A 15,995-nucleotide genomic window follows, 5' to 3' on the forward strand; every position below is an offset into this window, starting at 1 on the left:
CAGTATTCCTCTCTCTCTCCATGTAGTGTCAGGATCTCTTGCATGACTCAGTGGTGGCTTTAAGGGAACTAGGGTTTCTTCCAGAGCAGCTGAAGGTTTCAGGGGGAGGTGTTCAGGCCAGAAAGGTAGAAGCTACATTGCCTCTTCTGACCTGCCTAAGAAAATAATGCATTAGTACATTTGCCTCATTCTTTTAGGCACAGTGGAATCAAATTCTCCTATATTTAAGGAAAGAGGATATAGAGAATGGTCAAGATCATGTTGTAAATGAACAAATGAGATGAAAGGTATCATTGCAGCCATTTATTAAAGTTCTGTCTGCTACAGTCGACCTTCCGGCTGAAACTATTCATATTCCTTCCACATGGAAAATACAGTTGCTTCTCTCTCCAAGATCCCTGTGACATCAGCTCAAAGCTAGGGTTTTGTCATTTTAATCAGATCCAGGTGCAAATAAGAGATAAGCCCTCTTTAAGACTGTTGTTTTAGCTGCAGCTCCTCAAATAATACTTCCTCAAGTATTAATCTGAAAATCTCTGAGCTAAAGCAAGTTACTAGCTGCCCATATACCCAACATATGATGATACGAGAAGTATAGGATATTGGCTTCAGACAGTGTTCTTCAAAACGAGAAAATGGGAGGCACGTAGTAAATACTGATTTCATGACAACTGTGAATTCCAGTCTGGCTGTTTATTGATATTTTCTCAATTGGGGCTTAGTTGTACTCTGGGAGTTCCCAGAGGCTCTTGGCTCTGCCCTCCTAAATAATCCCCCCTCCCCCCAAAAAAAGGCCTGTGTGTGAAACTGAACAGCCTACTTAGCCTGGTTGCTGCCCATAAAAATTAAGTCCATGGCAAAGGTCAGGAAACTTTTCTTGTAAAGGGCCCGGTGTTAAAAATTTTTAGCTTTTGAGAGCCATATGGTTTCTGTCGCTGTTATTCATTTCTGCTATTAAAGAATGAAAACAGTTATAGACAGTATGTGAATGAATGAACATGACTGCATTCCAATAACACGTGTGATATGGACTGGATTTGGTGTATTTAGGCCCTGATTTGCTGACCCTTACTTATAGAGAGACATCTTGTTATTTTGTACTCCCTCTGTTCTTTTATATTTAAATTGATGTGATCACTTTACAAATTGTGTGGATTTCCAGTGTATTTTTAAGCAATCCACTCCATTAGACCAAAGCCATATGCACAGACCTCTTTGAAACAAGCTCTTCTCAATCTGTGTCTCCTAGGAGGCCACCATGGGACAATACCTTTAGATCTTAGATCTTTGCCTTTTATATTCTGCTTTTCAAGCAGTATAGTTCCTGTGACAACCTTAGATCCGAAGAGAGCCTTTTGTCTGTCTGAAGGGCTTTATGAGACACTATTGTAGGTCCTTCTAAAGTCTTCACAAGGAATTTTGTATTCCTACCTTGTATTTGACTTATTTATTAAAGAATCTCTGAAAGGTATTTTACATTTTCTCCAAATTTTATTCAAAGAAATAGTTCATTCTTAAGGATTATCTTTGTCCTTTCAGGAAATCTTGGCTAGATTGAATTTTATTATGTACAGTTTTTATTATCTTCCATGAACTACAGGTGACAGTTTTGCTTTTTATTTCCTGTTTCCACCTTTTTTTCCCCCTCCTGTGTGGCACTAGCATTGAACCCAGGGCCCTGTGCATGCTAAAAATCACTCTTACCATTGAGCCCAGCCCCTAGTTTTTCTTATTTTAGGCCTTCATCAGCTCTCTCCTCAAAGATCTTTAAAGCTTCCACTAATATTCTTTTGTTGGTCCTTTCAGATTTCAGTAATGATCTCCTTGAGGGCCTTTAGCAGTTTTACTTACCACCAGATCCTGAAGCCAATACCACCTGTTTTAGATGTTTATTATAGCAAACCCTCTCTGTCAATAGTGCTAAGATCTGGTACTGTTTTCTTTGCTATATCATGAATCGCCACAAACTTAGCAACTTAATAGTTGTTTGTCATAATTCCTGAGGTTCAGGACTTCTAGCAGGACATGGCTGGGTGGTACCAGCTCAAGTCTTTTAAGTGGTTGCAGTCAGACACAGACTAGGGCAGATACACCGTGGAGAGAGTGGTAAAGGGAAAAAGTGTGCAGAGCAGCTAAGTGGCCAGGCATCTTTTACTCTTCATGTAGTCTGAGCCTTTCTATGTAGTTCCTGCACATGGCCTTAGTTTGAGCTTCCTCACAGCATGGCAGCCTCAGGGGGAGTTGGACAGCATTCATGGTGACTGAAGGCTTCAAGGGTGAGTATTCCAGTGAGCAAGACAGAAAACTCTTCTCACCTTTTCTAACCTAGCCGTAGAAATTGCACAGTGTTACCTCTAACTGATTTTATTGGTTGTAAGTTACCTTCCCTTCTTGTTGGGAAGATTGGCTTAAGTGACACTGTAGGTGAGCATGTAGGGTGGGAGATAGTACTGTAGTCTAAAATATTCCCCAAATAGAAAGCATTAAGTAAGAAATCTTTACCTGAGATCCTGTGTGAGGCTAAGTATCAAAGTAAGAAGGATCTTAACCAATGGGACTGTATAGTTTAAAAGCAACAAGGGACATGAAAGTTTTTTTATTTAGGTAGTTTTATAAATGTTAAGCACAAAATCCTTAGAGTTTATATTATTTAATTTCTTCAAGTATTTACAGACCCAAAATACTGAGCTTTATACCTTATATTGGGGCCTTAATATAATGTCTAAGTCTACATTAAATTCATGTAATTCATGGTATCCATTTTTCTCATTATTATTATTATTATTATTATTATTATTATTATTATTATTATTTTGTGTGTGGTATTGGGGTTCCTGGAAGCCCTTCTACCTCCGGGCTAGGGCTACACCCCCAGACCTATTTTATACTTTTTATTTGGAAACAGGGTCTCTTAAGCCAGCGCGGCTGGTTTCGAACTGTGTGATCCTCCTGTCTCCGACTCCCAAGCGCGGAGATTACAAGCTTGCGCCACCATGCCCGGCTCTCATTTACATTATTTTAAGTGCCATACAGATAAAATTCTGATGCTGTATATTTTGACATAGTTATAAATAGTCTAACTCAAGATTTTTATCATGTGGGTTCTTGGTTACTATTGGAGACCAGAATGCATGATATTATTTACTCTATAAAATAATTATTATAAATTGAATGATTATCTATAAATTATTTATTCTAGTTCCTGAAATATATTCAACTTTCCATCACTGTTAAAAACAGTATCTTAAGAAAGTTGATCCATGGTTTTGTTTGTTATTTAGCTTACCTCAGTGTAGCTTAATTAATCTGAACTTGATATTTTTCATCTGTGAGTCTCAACTGGGGGACATTAGAAAAAATTTGGAGATACTTTTAAGTTATCACAATGGAGGCAGAGGTGGTGCTGATGGCATCTAGTGGGTATAGCCATGGGTGTCACCAGGCATCTTAAGAGTGTTCAACACTGCACCTCCCCAACAAAAAATTACCCGTCTCAGAATATCTATATTATTATATTCTAACATTATAAATATAGGGTTGAGAAATCCTAGATGAGATGATTACTAGAATTTTGCCCAACTCTAAAGGATTTTCATTGATTGTAGTTTGGAGGAATACTAAGTACATTGCAGGGTAATCACAAGCATTTGATTGGTGGCATGTGTAGGAAAAAGTGATGGTGGAGAGGATTTGGGATTTTTTTAAGTCTCCCATGTTTCAACCTAGTACTTCCATTTTCTGACATTCTGTAAATTTCTTATATATGGCTTTTCAAATTCCCCCTGAATCAGGGGTTGACTTAAGGTAATTCATTCATTTAAATTATCTGAAGATAAGGTTAAGTGAAAATTGTCAGTGAAAAAGGAATTAGGAAGAAAAGCTTTTTACTAAGATACATGTTGGAAAACCGTGTGTGTTTGTGTGTGTGATGAGATTCAAGTGTACTATACTGACTGTAATAGTAAATATTGATTTAGTTACAAGTCTGTTATATCTTTTTATTTTTTAGAAAAAAATTGCCTAATCTCATATAAAAACAGTATGTCTTTTGTCCCATACCCCAAGTGCTTTCTATGTATGTGAACTATTCCTGTCCAGATACAGCTTTTGATGTTTGATATTTCTTTTCATGTTTAATGAAGGTTTCTTTTGGAATTACTGTATTGGGTGAAATAGTTTTTCTTTTCATAGTGCATATTGCCTCATTTTCTTCCAGTATTCTTGATTCAAGGTTTCTCTCTAAATGTATTGAATGTATTCTCAGAATTGCTTAGCTAATGATACTATTTGACTTTCTTCTCTATTTCTAATGTCCACATTTTCTCATATTTCTAAAGTCCCTAATTTGGGGACTTTCTAAACTACATATAATCATAATACTTACTGTGGGAATATAAATGGAATCATTTTTAAGTATTTCTCCACATATTATTTTTCTGTTTTCAAAAGTTGAGATTTTTTGGTATGTATTTTGTTTCAACAGTTCATTCTTCCCTTTTTATATTTATCATAGGTAATTATTATTAAATAGATGTTCCCAATTGGATTAGTGTTATGATCTCAATGACTTACAATGAGTGGTAATAAAATGAGAGGTGTAAAGATGAAGACCCTTGCCCTTTTAAAAAGAAGAACGTTTTATACTTACTTATTTCAATAAAGAGGACATTGGTGTGGAGTATGGGGCAATGAGTGAATATCTATTTTGGAAAGTTTTCAGCATGAGTCATTGATTTCAGAGCACATACAGATAATCAAGATAAATTTTTGTACATATATATTTAATAGCATTGACTAGCAAACGAATATTTCTGCATACGTGGGTGATGCTGAAGAGTTGGGATTATATGTTATAAAATCACAGGAAATCTTAGTAAATATGGCTGAACTAAATACAGTGTAAGGAACAAAATGCAGGGGAACATTATTAATCTAGTTCATTTATTTGTTTAATATTTTATGTGGTAAGTTTGACCTTAAAGGTATTGTATATGTGTTAAACATTAATTTTATATGTCAACAGAACTCTTACTTAGTGAGTACTAAATTAATTTACTCCCTCCCTCAATTTTTTTCACTTTAGATTTATGCAGAAATATTCTTATTCCCTGCTGGTTTGGTACAGTTATTGATTCACATTTCATAATTCTATTGTTAATGTTCATATTGGGGGATACTGGTAACCTGGGTGGTGATGGGATTTTTCCTAATCCAGGCACTATATGAATCTGTCAATTTTTTTTATAATACAGGATGATGAAAACAATAACTCGTCTTCACAAAGCTATGGTGTTTCTTGAATATTTCACAAGTAATTCTTGGGTTTGGAATACTGATAATGTCAATATGTTAATGAACCAATTAAACCCTGAAGATAAAAAGGCAAGTATTTTCTGTTTTATATTAGAAAGTAGCTTACCATTTAGAGAGCATTAAGCAACCTGAAAAATAGATGTTTTCTACAACCATTATATAAGAAAATTATGATTTATCTCTCATTAAAACTTTAGTCATAATTATTGGTGAGGAGATTAAAAATAGCTTTATCATAGAGTTTATAATTTATAAAGTATTTGAAAGGGGGCTTGAGGAATGAGTGAAGGTGGGGAAAAAGGAGGATTGAGGAAGGAAACAGTTCAAATAATACTATGGCAATATGTGAGGTTACTACTGTAAGTTTCACTAACATGTACGTGGAAAAGAGGGAGCAGGGTGGGATGTGGGAGAGGATACACCAGACCTGTGTGCACATATGCTTTTATCCTGTTGAACCTCACTGTGATGTATAATTACAGTGCACTGATAAAATGAGAATTTGTAGAGCATTTGAGAGTGACAAAGGCATTTTCAGAATATGGTTGAAATGTTAATCCTCTTATGAGATTGCTTCAAAGAGAACTTGAGCATCTTTGTGAGTTTTTTTCCTCCAAGTGCTTTGTTTTCTTAGTTTAGGAAAAAAACCTCAAATTGTCTTTTGAGGTTACCCTAGATATTTTAACCTTAAAATATTTTTCTGTGGTTACTGCCTCCAACCTAAAGGATTAGCAGCATCCATTTCTGCTACTGTTTGAGCTGGAGCTCAGAGAACCCTGTTCTTTTTGTTTTTATTGTTTTCCTATAAATTGATATTCTTGAGAAGTTCTATTGGAATTTTTGAGACATAGGTTAAAATTGCAGACTTCCAATAAGGATTTGCCTTTGCTTCTACCACTAGCTTAGTGGCTTTTAACACTAACTAGCCAGGGAGATTTAACCAGTCAGGTCCAATGTAAAATATCTTATGATTTCAACATAAATAAATCAACTAGATTCAGACTTTTGGTAGACTGTATTGCTGGTTCATGATTGCTTTTCCAAAGAAGACTGGTTTTTCATCCAGTGCCTGCTCCCTTTCTCTTTTAACTTTTTAAGAAACTTTTGATGTTTTAGTGTATCAAAAATATTATTTGAACATATCAAGAGCACAGAAATTTTTTAGAGGCTATTTTACTTTCTTTTTTGCGTGTCGAAATTTTAAAACCCTGTGTACATTCTGCACTCTCAGCCATATTTTGGTTTGGAGTAGCCATGTTTGGCACAGGTGGCTTGTGGATTCCATGTTGGACAGTATAGATCTGATCCATTCTACTACTTTTGTATGATAAGAAGCCTCACTATGGTAGTAGTTTACTTCTTTTTTACCCTTGCTCTGAGGATATAGCTTTGGAGGATTTTAGCTTTTTCAGGTATATTCTATATAACATAACCTGCAAAGCCAGTTTTCTCCTCTGTTTGCAGCCTTCCAGTCACCAAGGACCTGTAGATATGTATAGCTTTTGTTCATCCATTACTTTCTCCTTCCTCATCTCCTTTCTCCCCCATCCCACTCCCAGTGCATAACACAATTTCTTGATGGATTGTTATACAGTAAACACTCAAGTGAATCACTAGAGTATTATTGTCCCCTCCATGTCCCTATTGTCCTTTCCTAGTTATTGCTTCCTGTTTTCCAAAAGGTAAAAGCTGTCTTTCTTTTTTATAAGTACTTGTGATTGGACACAGGAGCATCCTACCTCTGAGCTACACCCCCTACCCTTTTTTTCTTTTGAAAACAGGGTCCCCCTAAGTTGCTGAGATTGGTCTTGAATCTGCGATCTTCCTGTCCCAGCCTACCAGGTACTGGGATTGTAGGTGTGTGCCACAGTGACCAGTAGCTGTTTTATAATTATAACACTAAATGTTGGTTTTACTCATTTGCTCTTTACATGGTATCAAATGGTTGTTTCATTCTTCTTTTGATAACATTTATTTCCAGTTTTTGACTATTAGGAATACTTGTTCCATAAAGAGGCTTTATGCCCATGCACACACACTTATGTAAACATTTATGTTGAGTATATATCTAGAAATAGAATTGCTGGGCCATGTGTTCAATTTAGTAAATATTACCAAAGAATTTTTCAAAGTGGTTGTGTCAGTTTGTATTCTAAGTGGCAGTATATAAGAACTCTTGTTAATCCCCCTTCTTCACAACACTTGGCAATTTTTTTTTTTTTAACTGGCGATTGAATCCAGTGGGCATTCTATCTCTAAGCTACACTCCTATCCCTATTTTATTTTTATTTTGAAATAGGATCTCACTAAATTGCTGAGGCTGCTATCTGCCTGTCTCAGCCTCCCAAGTACTAGGGTTACAGGCTTGTACCACCATGCCAGGCTAGTTTTAAGTTTTGATTTTAGCCTTTTCAGTTTATGTGATTTTAGTATTTCTTTCCTACTATATAAAATACTTATGTGGAAATAGGGAAAAAGGCAAATATTTGATTGAAAATGGACTAGACAGAGGAATACAGATGATTCTTAGCTATTTGAAAAGATAACCTCACTCATGATAGTGGAAATCAAATTAAAACTAAATGAAGTTTTTACTACTTACCAGATTTGCAAAAAATGCATACTTTGACAATATATCCTGGAGAGGCCTTGAGTAATAGACATCGTCATACATTACTGGTAGAAATGTGTGGCTTGGTTTTCTTCATTCTTTTATGTTCAACTTGTCTGTATCCATATCTTTTAAGTATGTTTCTTATAAACAGCATGTAGTTAAGTTTTTTTTTCCTTATTCAGGCTGATATTTTCTGACACTTTATAGGAGAACTTAATGCATAATGTAATTACTTATAACTGGATTTAAATCGAACTTTCAGTGTTTTGTATTTGTCACAACTACTTTAAGTTCTTTGTGTGTGTGTGTGAGGGGCAGTATTGGGGATTGAACCCAGAGGCATTGTACCTCTGAGTTATGCCCCCAACCCTCTCTTATTATTTTTTGTTTTGAAACAGAATCTTGCCAGGTTGTCTTTGAATTGGCAATTCTTCTGTCTCAGCCTTCCAAGTACTGGGATTACAAGTGTGCACCACCACACCCAGCTCTTTTTTAAGTCATATTTTCCACAATTTTATGTTTTTCCTTCTATTTTAGCACATAATAATCTGTTCTTTTTTCACTTGTTTTAGTTACTGTAGAGATAATGCTACTCTTTCCTGTAAGAAGGCCTAATATAAAATGATTATTTATTCTCTTGATAATGAAGGAGAAGTGTCTGATACTGTTACTGCCTATTTTAATTCTGTGTAGATATGTTAAACCTCACATATTCTTATTACAGTCTCTCTTGTGTTTCTGCAGCAGAATACCTGAGAGGAAGTAGTTTATAATAAACAGAATTTGGCTTGTGGTTCTCAAGCCTGGAAAGTCTGAAGATTAAGGGGCTAGTGAGGACCTTCTTGTGTCCTCCCATGGCAGACGGCAAAGAGGGCAATAGGTCACTGCTTCAAGCGCTTTTATAATTAATCTTAATTTATTCATGAAAGTGGAACTAGTATGACCTATTGCCTCTTAGTAGGCCCCACATCCCAACACTGTTGCACTTAGGATTAAGTTTCCACCATATGCTTTTGGATGGACACATTTGAATTATAGTTCAGTCTATGTATAACTATATGATTTGGTAGCATAATCACCTTTTTATTGCTCTTCATTTCTTTCATCTTCAGACTTCCTGGAATCAATCTGTAATCATTCTTCTTTTCCCCTAATGAAGCCCCAGTATTGTACTTCCTCTAAAAAGTGTGGGTATTCTGCTGATGTCAGAATATTTGATTTTATTCTCCTGGAAACATCTTTATTTCACCTTTTATCTTTCAAAGGTATTTACAGTGGTATAGAATTTTATGTTAGTACTATTCTTTTTGAGTACTTAGAAAATACCTTCTTATAGTCTGGCTTGCATTGCTTTTGTTGTGGTTATTTTTGAGATTATCTTTCTGGCCTTTTTCTGACTTACCTCGGATGCCTAGGTTTACATGGTGGATGTGTTGTATTTTTTTAAATCTGTGCCTTGATGTTTCATCTAGGTTTTATCTTCTTAGATAACTGCTTCTTTTTCACTGTTTAACTCCCTTTCAGTGGAATTCCAAACACACACACACACACACACACACACACACACACACACACACACACAATCTTGTAATTAATAGATCTTGTGTTAAGTCATTTCCATCTTAATACAATGTATTTTAGTGTTTTATAGTAGCATTTCCTCCCCAGAACTTGCAATTTTTAGATAAGTGATGGTATATAGTAAATAATCTCATAGTCATTCAAAAAATATTCATTTGCATGCTAAGGAACACTGAGCAGTAGGCAGCCCTCTTATGCCACAGAGTAGCATTTCTTAATGATTCCCCTTCAGGATTTATCTACCCTTTTCATTAAATGATCTTATAACTGTAATCTAAACTCTGAATCCAGCTTTCTTAACATATTTCCCTCTTCATGTCAAAAGTATTCTCCATGAAAATTAATCTGTATGGTGTACAAGGATATTCTAGAAGATAAAAAATGAAGGTAGAAAGGAAATAGGATTAAACAATACATGTGTATGTATGAAATAGAGAAGAATGCATAGGTCTGTGTAGACAGTAGGGAACTTAGTACTGTATTTAAACATTTTTAATCTTGTCATTTGGGATTATCCCTTAGAAAAAGTGAGTTTTTGACAAGTTGTGGAAAAAGATTACCATAGAAAGCAATAATGTTTTTGTTAATATAGACCTTCAATATCGATGTGCGACAGTTACATTGGGCAGAATATATAGAGAACTACTGCATGGGAACTAAGAAATATGTATTGAATGAAGAAATGTCTGGCCTCCCTGCAGCTAGAAAACATTTGAACAAGTAAGTTTTACATAGGTTTGATTTCATCTTGACTTTCTTATGAAATATTATACAACTTTAAATAAACGGACATACTGAATAAAAGATATTAGAACTGTGGCAGTACTAATTTGGCTTAAGATTGTTGATACTTAATATTTTCATCAATGTATATATTCTTTAGCATGAAGTTCAGATAGAATTGAGGGTGTCTTTTTTTGTAGTAGTTTGTTTTGGTACTAGGGATTGAACCTAGGGGCTCTCTACCTCTGAGCTATAACCCCTGCCCCATTTTATTTTTTATTTTCAAACAAGGCCTCTCACTGAGTTGCTGAGGCTGGCCATGAACCTGCGATCCTCCTGTCTCTGCCTCTTAAAGAGTACTGGGATTACAAGCAAACTCCACCACGCCTGGCTGGAACTGAGTTTGAAAAATTACAGTTGTCTTCTCTCATATTGTTATTGAAAAAAATAGTGGTATTAGAAAATAAAAATATTCTTTAAATTGGAAGTTACCTAAAGGTTTCTCGTATGTTTGTATATGCTAAAAAAAATCAAGTAAATGACTTTTTGGACATGGAAAAGAGATAATATATCATTCAGCATAAAATCTTATGTTTGTAAAAATAGAATTATAATTTTCTTAGTCTTTTCATAGAAATAGTACCTGGTAATTAAAAATAAACTCAGAAAATAGAAGTAAAATCACTGACAGTACATCATTCAGAGATACAGATAATTTTAATGTTCATTTGTTTTTGTTTGTAATATTTTTAATGATTTCTGTAACATTTTCAAGACTTTATTATTTAGTTCTTTTCATGTCTCAGAACTCATGAGGCTTATCAGGAAAGCCAGTTGTGTAGATGAAGAAACTGAGGCTTAGAAAACTTGTGCTTGCCTAGGTTGTATTGTATTAAGTGGCAAAGCAAACTAGAATATTAATCTTTTAACTCTTAAAATTCTTTACACTGTTGTTCCTATATTACAATCCTATTTTGAACTGCATGTTGAAATTAATGGAATTGATGTAACATTATTACATATTAAAAGGTTTATATTCCTTTTTTAACACCAATAAAAACATCAACAGTGTTTTAAAATGTGAACAGGGTAACATGCATGCTATTCTTTGAGAACAGGAAAGCTATTTTTTGATTTGATGCCATATTTTAGTTTTGGATCAGAACCTGTCAGTCTGCCTTTTATTGTGTGACTGTCAGCTACAAATGAAGGAGTATGTTTACTTGTTTGTTAACTTTCAAGCAACTAAAGATGCTAAAAATGTTTACTTTTTTCCTATGTGATATATATAATGAACAAATTATTTATTTATTTTTGTCATATTAGGGTGTTCTCTCTCTGAGCTACACCCTCAGCCCTTTTTTGTTTGTTTGTTTGTTTGTTTGTTTGTTTGTTTGTTTGTTTGAAAACAAGGTTTAATTGTTTGGAATTTTTGTTTGGAAACAAGGTCTCACAGGGTTGCCAAGGCTGCCCTCAAACCTGTGATCTTTTTGCTTCTGCTTCCTAAGTACTGGGAATATAGGCATGCAACACCAAAGGCTTGCCTATTAAACCATTTTAACTTAGTTAAGAAGCTCCAGAAGTTCAAGATATGTACCTTTTTTGTCCATAATACTCTTAGTGTCTAGAATAATCCTGGGATCACAGATACACCAAGTAATATTTGTTGAATGAATAAATTTATATTATAAATAAACCATTATAAAAAGACTTTGCTGTATTTCTAGTTAATAAAGGTAGTGCATTGGTTGATGTACTGCTCTCCAGGTTATGCACAGTCAGGTTTGCTTGAATTCTACTAACTCAAACTTAGGGACTTTCCATTTAGATTTTTTGGGAGATATTGAACCCAGGAGTGCTCTATCCCTAAGCTACATTCTTAGACCTTTTTACTTATTTATTTGTTTACCAATTTTTTTTTATACAGGGTCTTTCTAAGTTGTTTGGGTAGGCCTTAAACTTGTGATCATCCTGCCTCTGCCTCCCAAGTTGCTGGCTGTATGGACATGTGCCACTGTGCCTGACTAGTTTAATTTTTTTTTTTTTTTTTTTTTTTTTTTTGGTAGTACTGGGGTTCCTGGAAGCCCTTCTACCTCCTGGGCTACACTCCCAGACCTATTTTTTTATTTTTTGGAAACAGGGTCTCCTAAGCCAGCACGGCTGGCTTCAAACCTGCGCGATCCTCCTGTCTCTGCCTCCCAAGCGCGGGGATTACAAGCGTGCGCCACCACGCCCGGCCTGACTAGTTTAATTTTTAGATGTTTCAGGTTAATATAGATTTGAGCGATGATTCTGTATATAACTAAGCATTCATTAGCTGTATTGAAGAATATTTTGTTCTAGAAAATATAGCCTAACATGTCTCTTGACTTTCTTTTCAGGTTACGGAACATACGTTATGGTTTTAATACCATCCTCGTGATCCTGATCTGGCGCATTTTTATTGCAAGATCACAAATGGCAAGAAACATCTGGTACTTTGTAGTTAGTCTATGTTACAAGTTTCTGTCATACTTCCGAGCATCCAGCACTATGAGATACTGAAGATCAAGAATTTAGCATTAGGACATCTATGCATATGGTGGTCTAAATGCACAACATGTAAAATGTACTTAAGTCATCTCACCTTTTGTCAAGACATTAAACCATCTTAGATTGGAATATGGAGTAAAATATGGTACATTTTATGTAACATTTTAATGTTTATGCTCATAAAACCTAGTGAACACACTGTGGTATGCCATCTCAAATCTACAGTAGCCACCAAAACCATGACTTAACATTTTGATCCCCTGGAAAGAAAGGGGCAGGGTTAAGGGCAAGAGTTGGGAAATAGGAACACTGACCAGTATAACTGTGCAATTCTGGAACATATTAACTAAAATATGCCTTAACACATAATGCTAATAGTGCAATGGATAGCATGTATTTGGATAGGAATCTTAGCTAAGTTGGTAGATATCTGATTCTTCAGTGTTAGATTTTTTTTTCATAAGTTGAAGTGGGTTTTAGTTTTGTTAAAACTATATAGCCAAACTATTTTCATTCTATAAGTTATTGAATAGCATCAAACATGAAAAACATGTTTTCGCTTTCCCTTTTCTGATTAAATGTCTTTTACATATCATTTTTCTATTAAGTAACCAGTAGCTTCCATAATCAGAAGGCTATATATATCCTAAAGTTCCTACTGGATCTAAATGGGCTTGAGAATCCATATCAGTATAGAATATGTGTTTTTTGAAGGAAAGTAAAAAATTTTATTAAAACTATTAAAAATAATAGGAATACATTTTTCTTTGTCTACATTTTAATCAAATAAAAATCCTCTGAGATTGTGTTCATTTATTGAAAACAGAGGATTTCTTGAGACTTTATTAATAGAGGTGGGAATAGGGAAGGATTAACCATATTTGTATGTTCCACCCTTCATAAATTTTGTCATAGGACTTTTAAAAGGCTTGTACTGCCTTTCAAAAGAAATCTGAAAGTGCATTATTGTGGAAGAATGTATTTGCAGCTAGTAATGGCATTAAGAAAATGTCCTCGTGTGTAAACACCTACTTATTTTGACCTTGAAAGCTGAATTCCTTCAAGAAAAATAAAACATAACATGTATAAAATAAATAAAGGACTTTATTTACATACCACATAAAGTAGCAAACTGTTGAATTGAGTTTGAAGATATCCTTTATTTTTCTGCATGTGGTTTTAGCTTTAGAAAGAAATGCATTATAGAAACAAGTAATAGCAAGAAAATTGATGTATATTTTAATGATACATTTTAATTCCCTTTAAACCGCAATAGTAGTTTACTTACTGTTTTAACATACATTTGGTTTAACAGTGTTCCGCATAACACTGTTCTAATTAAGCTGATCAAGTTGTAATATATTTAAATCATCAGCAGTGTATCGTGAATATGTTTAAAGAGGTCAATTCACAGTACAAAAAGTCACAGGTAACTTCTTAATTTTCCTTGTCAATTTAAATACAATGTATAAGAAGTTTATTTTGATATTGTGGAAAAACTAAATGTAAAGGAAATCACCTTCTTCCATGCAGGTGTATAATCTTGAAAAAGAAAAATGCTTCCATGTTGAAGCCAGATTTTCTGTAGTAAAACTTTTAAACATTATTTTAAAAGAAATATGTATGTAAATATCTATATATTCTTTGGAATGATACTAAAGTCTTTGGTCTAGGACCATACCTTATATAAGGTGTGAGAGACCATGACATTGTGTGAAAATGGAATAAATGCCTTTGATTTCATGTGGTCCATATAATATACATTGGGTATTCCATCTCTCCAAATACAAAATTTCTATAACCTGTTACATGCTAACATTTGTATGAGTTTTATACTTCTGCCAAATATACCTAGAATCAGATGAATTGTCTTTGTGTCTCACAGAAGAATCAAGTGCAGCTTGGGCAGACCTGTGAAGTGCATAGGGGATGTGTATCTTCTAAATTGTTTGATTGTTCTTGTCATTTAATTTAAAGAAATATGAACTGGGAGGGTGCTGAGGCCACTGTATTAATTTTTTGCATGTTTGTTTAGAATTCCATTGTCAAAAGAAAGGTAATAAGTTAATTAAGCATGTCATCCTGGGACTTAATGGTTCTAAAATTAGTAGTATAAAGACTATATAGATTGTTAATCCCCATCAATTAGACTTTGGACTTAAGTTAAATTTAAAGATTTTGAAAAATCTATTTTCTGTCATTTGCTAGACAATATTTTTAGTTCTGTTTGCAATTTCTACCTTATTTACTAGGACAGGTTATAAAATAAATTTTTTTAATTTAATTCATTTGATAAATTTGTATTCTAAAGCCTTTAGGTTTTTTCACCCTATTTACTCTTAACTGGCATATATGTTACAAAGTTTGGTGTCATTATGACTATATTTAAATTTGACCTGGCAACAATACTATGTCCAAAAACTCAGTGGAGAGAAGCTTGGCGATATGTTCTTTGACTTAAAAGATGACATGAAATAAACATTCTTTGAATTTGTGTAATAAAACTTGAAAGTAGAGAGGGAAAGAAATCTCATTTCTCCCCTTTCTTTTGTGTTTGTCTGCAGGAGTTGATTCAGGATTTTTTGTGTTCCTTTTGTTTTAAATGTAAATTGATAATCTTTTATAAGCAGTAAATAGAAGCATTGGGTGCCTTTGTTTGTAAACCAAAAAGTAATAAATGAATCCCTCTATTTCCATTATAGCATTTATTGTATTTTTATGTTCAAAAATTACTTGAAATAATGTGGTTAGGTTTTAAGAAACAGTCTTGACTCTTGTCTTCTTCAGGTTTTCTCTTTAATTCTTATGCCCTAATTTTATTTAAGTCTGAGTTGCTCACACAGAATTTCAGGGGAGGCATACAACAGAGTGAAGTATTATTGTATATTTTAGCTAGAATGAAGTGTTTGTTTTTTTTTTTAAACAACCAGAAACCCACCAGGGTGTAATTAGGCTCCAACTGTTCTCTACACTGAACAAAATCCTATTAGTTTATAGGTATGTATGTCCTGCCTTTATTCTTCATTTGTAAAACACACAATTCATCTATTTGATAAATACTAAGTGCCTATTATGAGATTTTCAGTGGCCTAGGCTTATATAAACAGCCTTCTCTTTAGGATATTTTATTTAACATAAACATAATTTTAACATGTACAATGATAAACTAAACAGCACAGAAGAGTGATTTATTGCTTACTGTTTCAGGGAAGAGCTCATACAAGCACAAAAC

The 15,995-nt window shown here is 34.2% G+C and overlaps 1 protein-coding gene across 2 annotated transcripts in view; it reads left to right on the top strand.

Annotated features, from left to right (window-relative positions):
- The window catches only part of FAR1 (fatty acyl-CoA reductase 1), a gene marked incomplete at both ends in the record, with an annotated part of 65,788 nt that extends 53,013 nt beyond the window's left edge, over nt 1–12,775 (top strand). For both annotated transcript variants that reach the window (XM_080719712.1, XM_080719711.1), the window contains 3 exons: nt 5,253–5,382; nt 10,101–10,228; nt 12,613–12,775. In XM_080719712.1, the coding sequence (XP_080575838.1) occupies nt 5,253–5,382; nt 10,101–10,228; nt 12,613–12,775 (421 nt within the window). The remainder of the gene's footprint in view (nt 1–5,252; nt 5,383–10,100; nt 10,229–12,612) is intronic.
- Nucleotides 12,776–15,995: the final 3,220 nt, after the last annotated feature.

Source organism: Muscardinus avellanarius, assembly GCF_963383645.1.
Source record: "Muscardinus avellanarius genome assembly, chromosome: 1".
In the NCBI taxonomy this organism is placed as follows: domain Eukaryota; kingdom Metazoa; phylum Chordata; class Mammalia; order Rodentia; family Gliridae; genus Muscardinus; species Muscardinus avellanarius.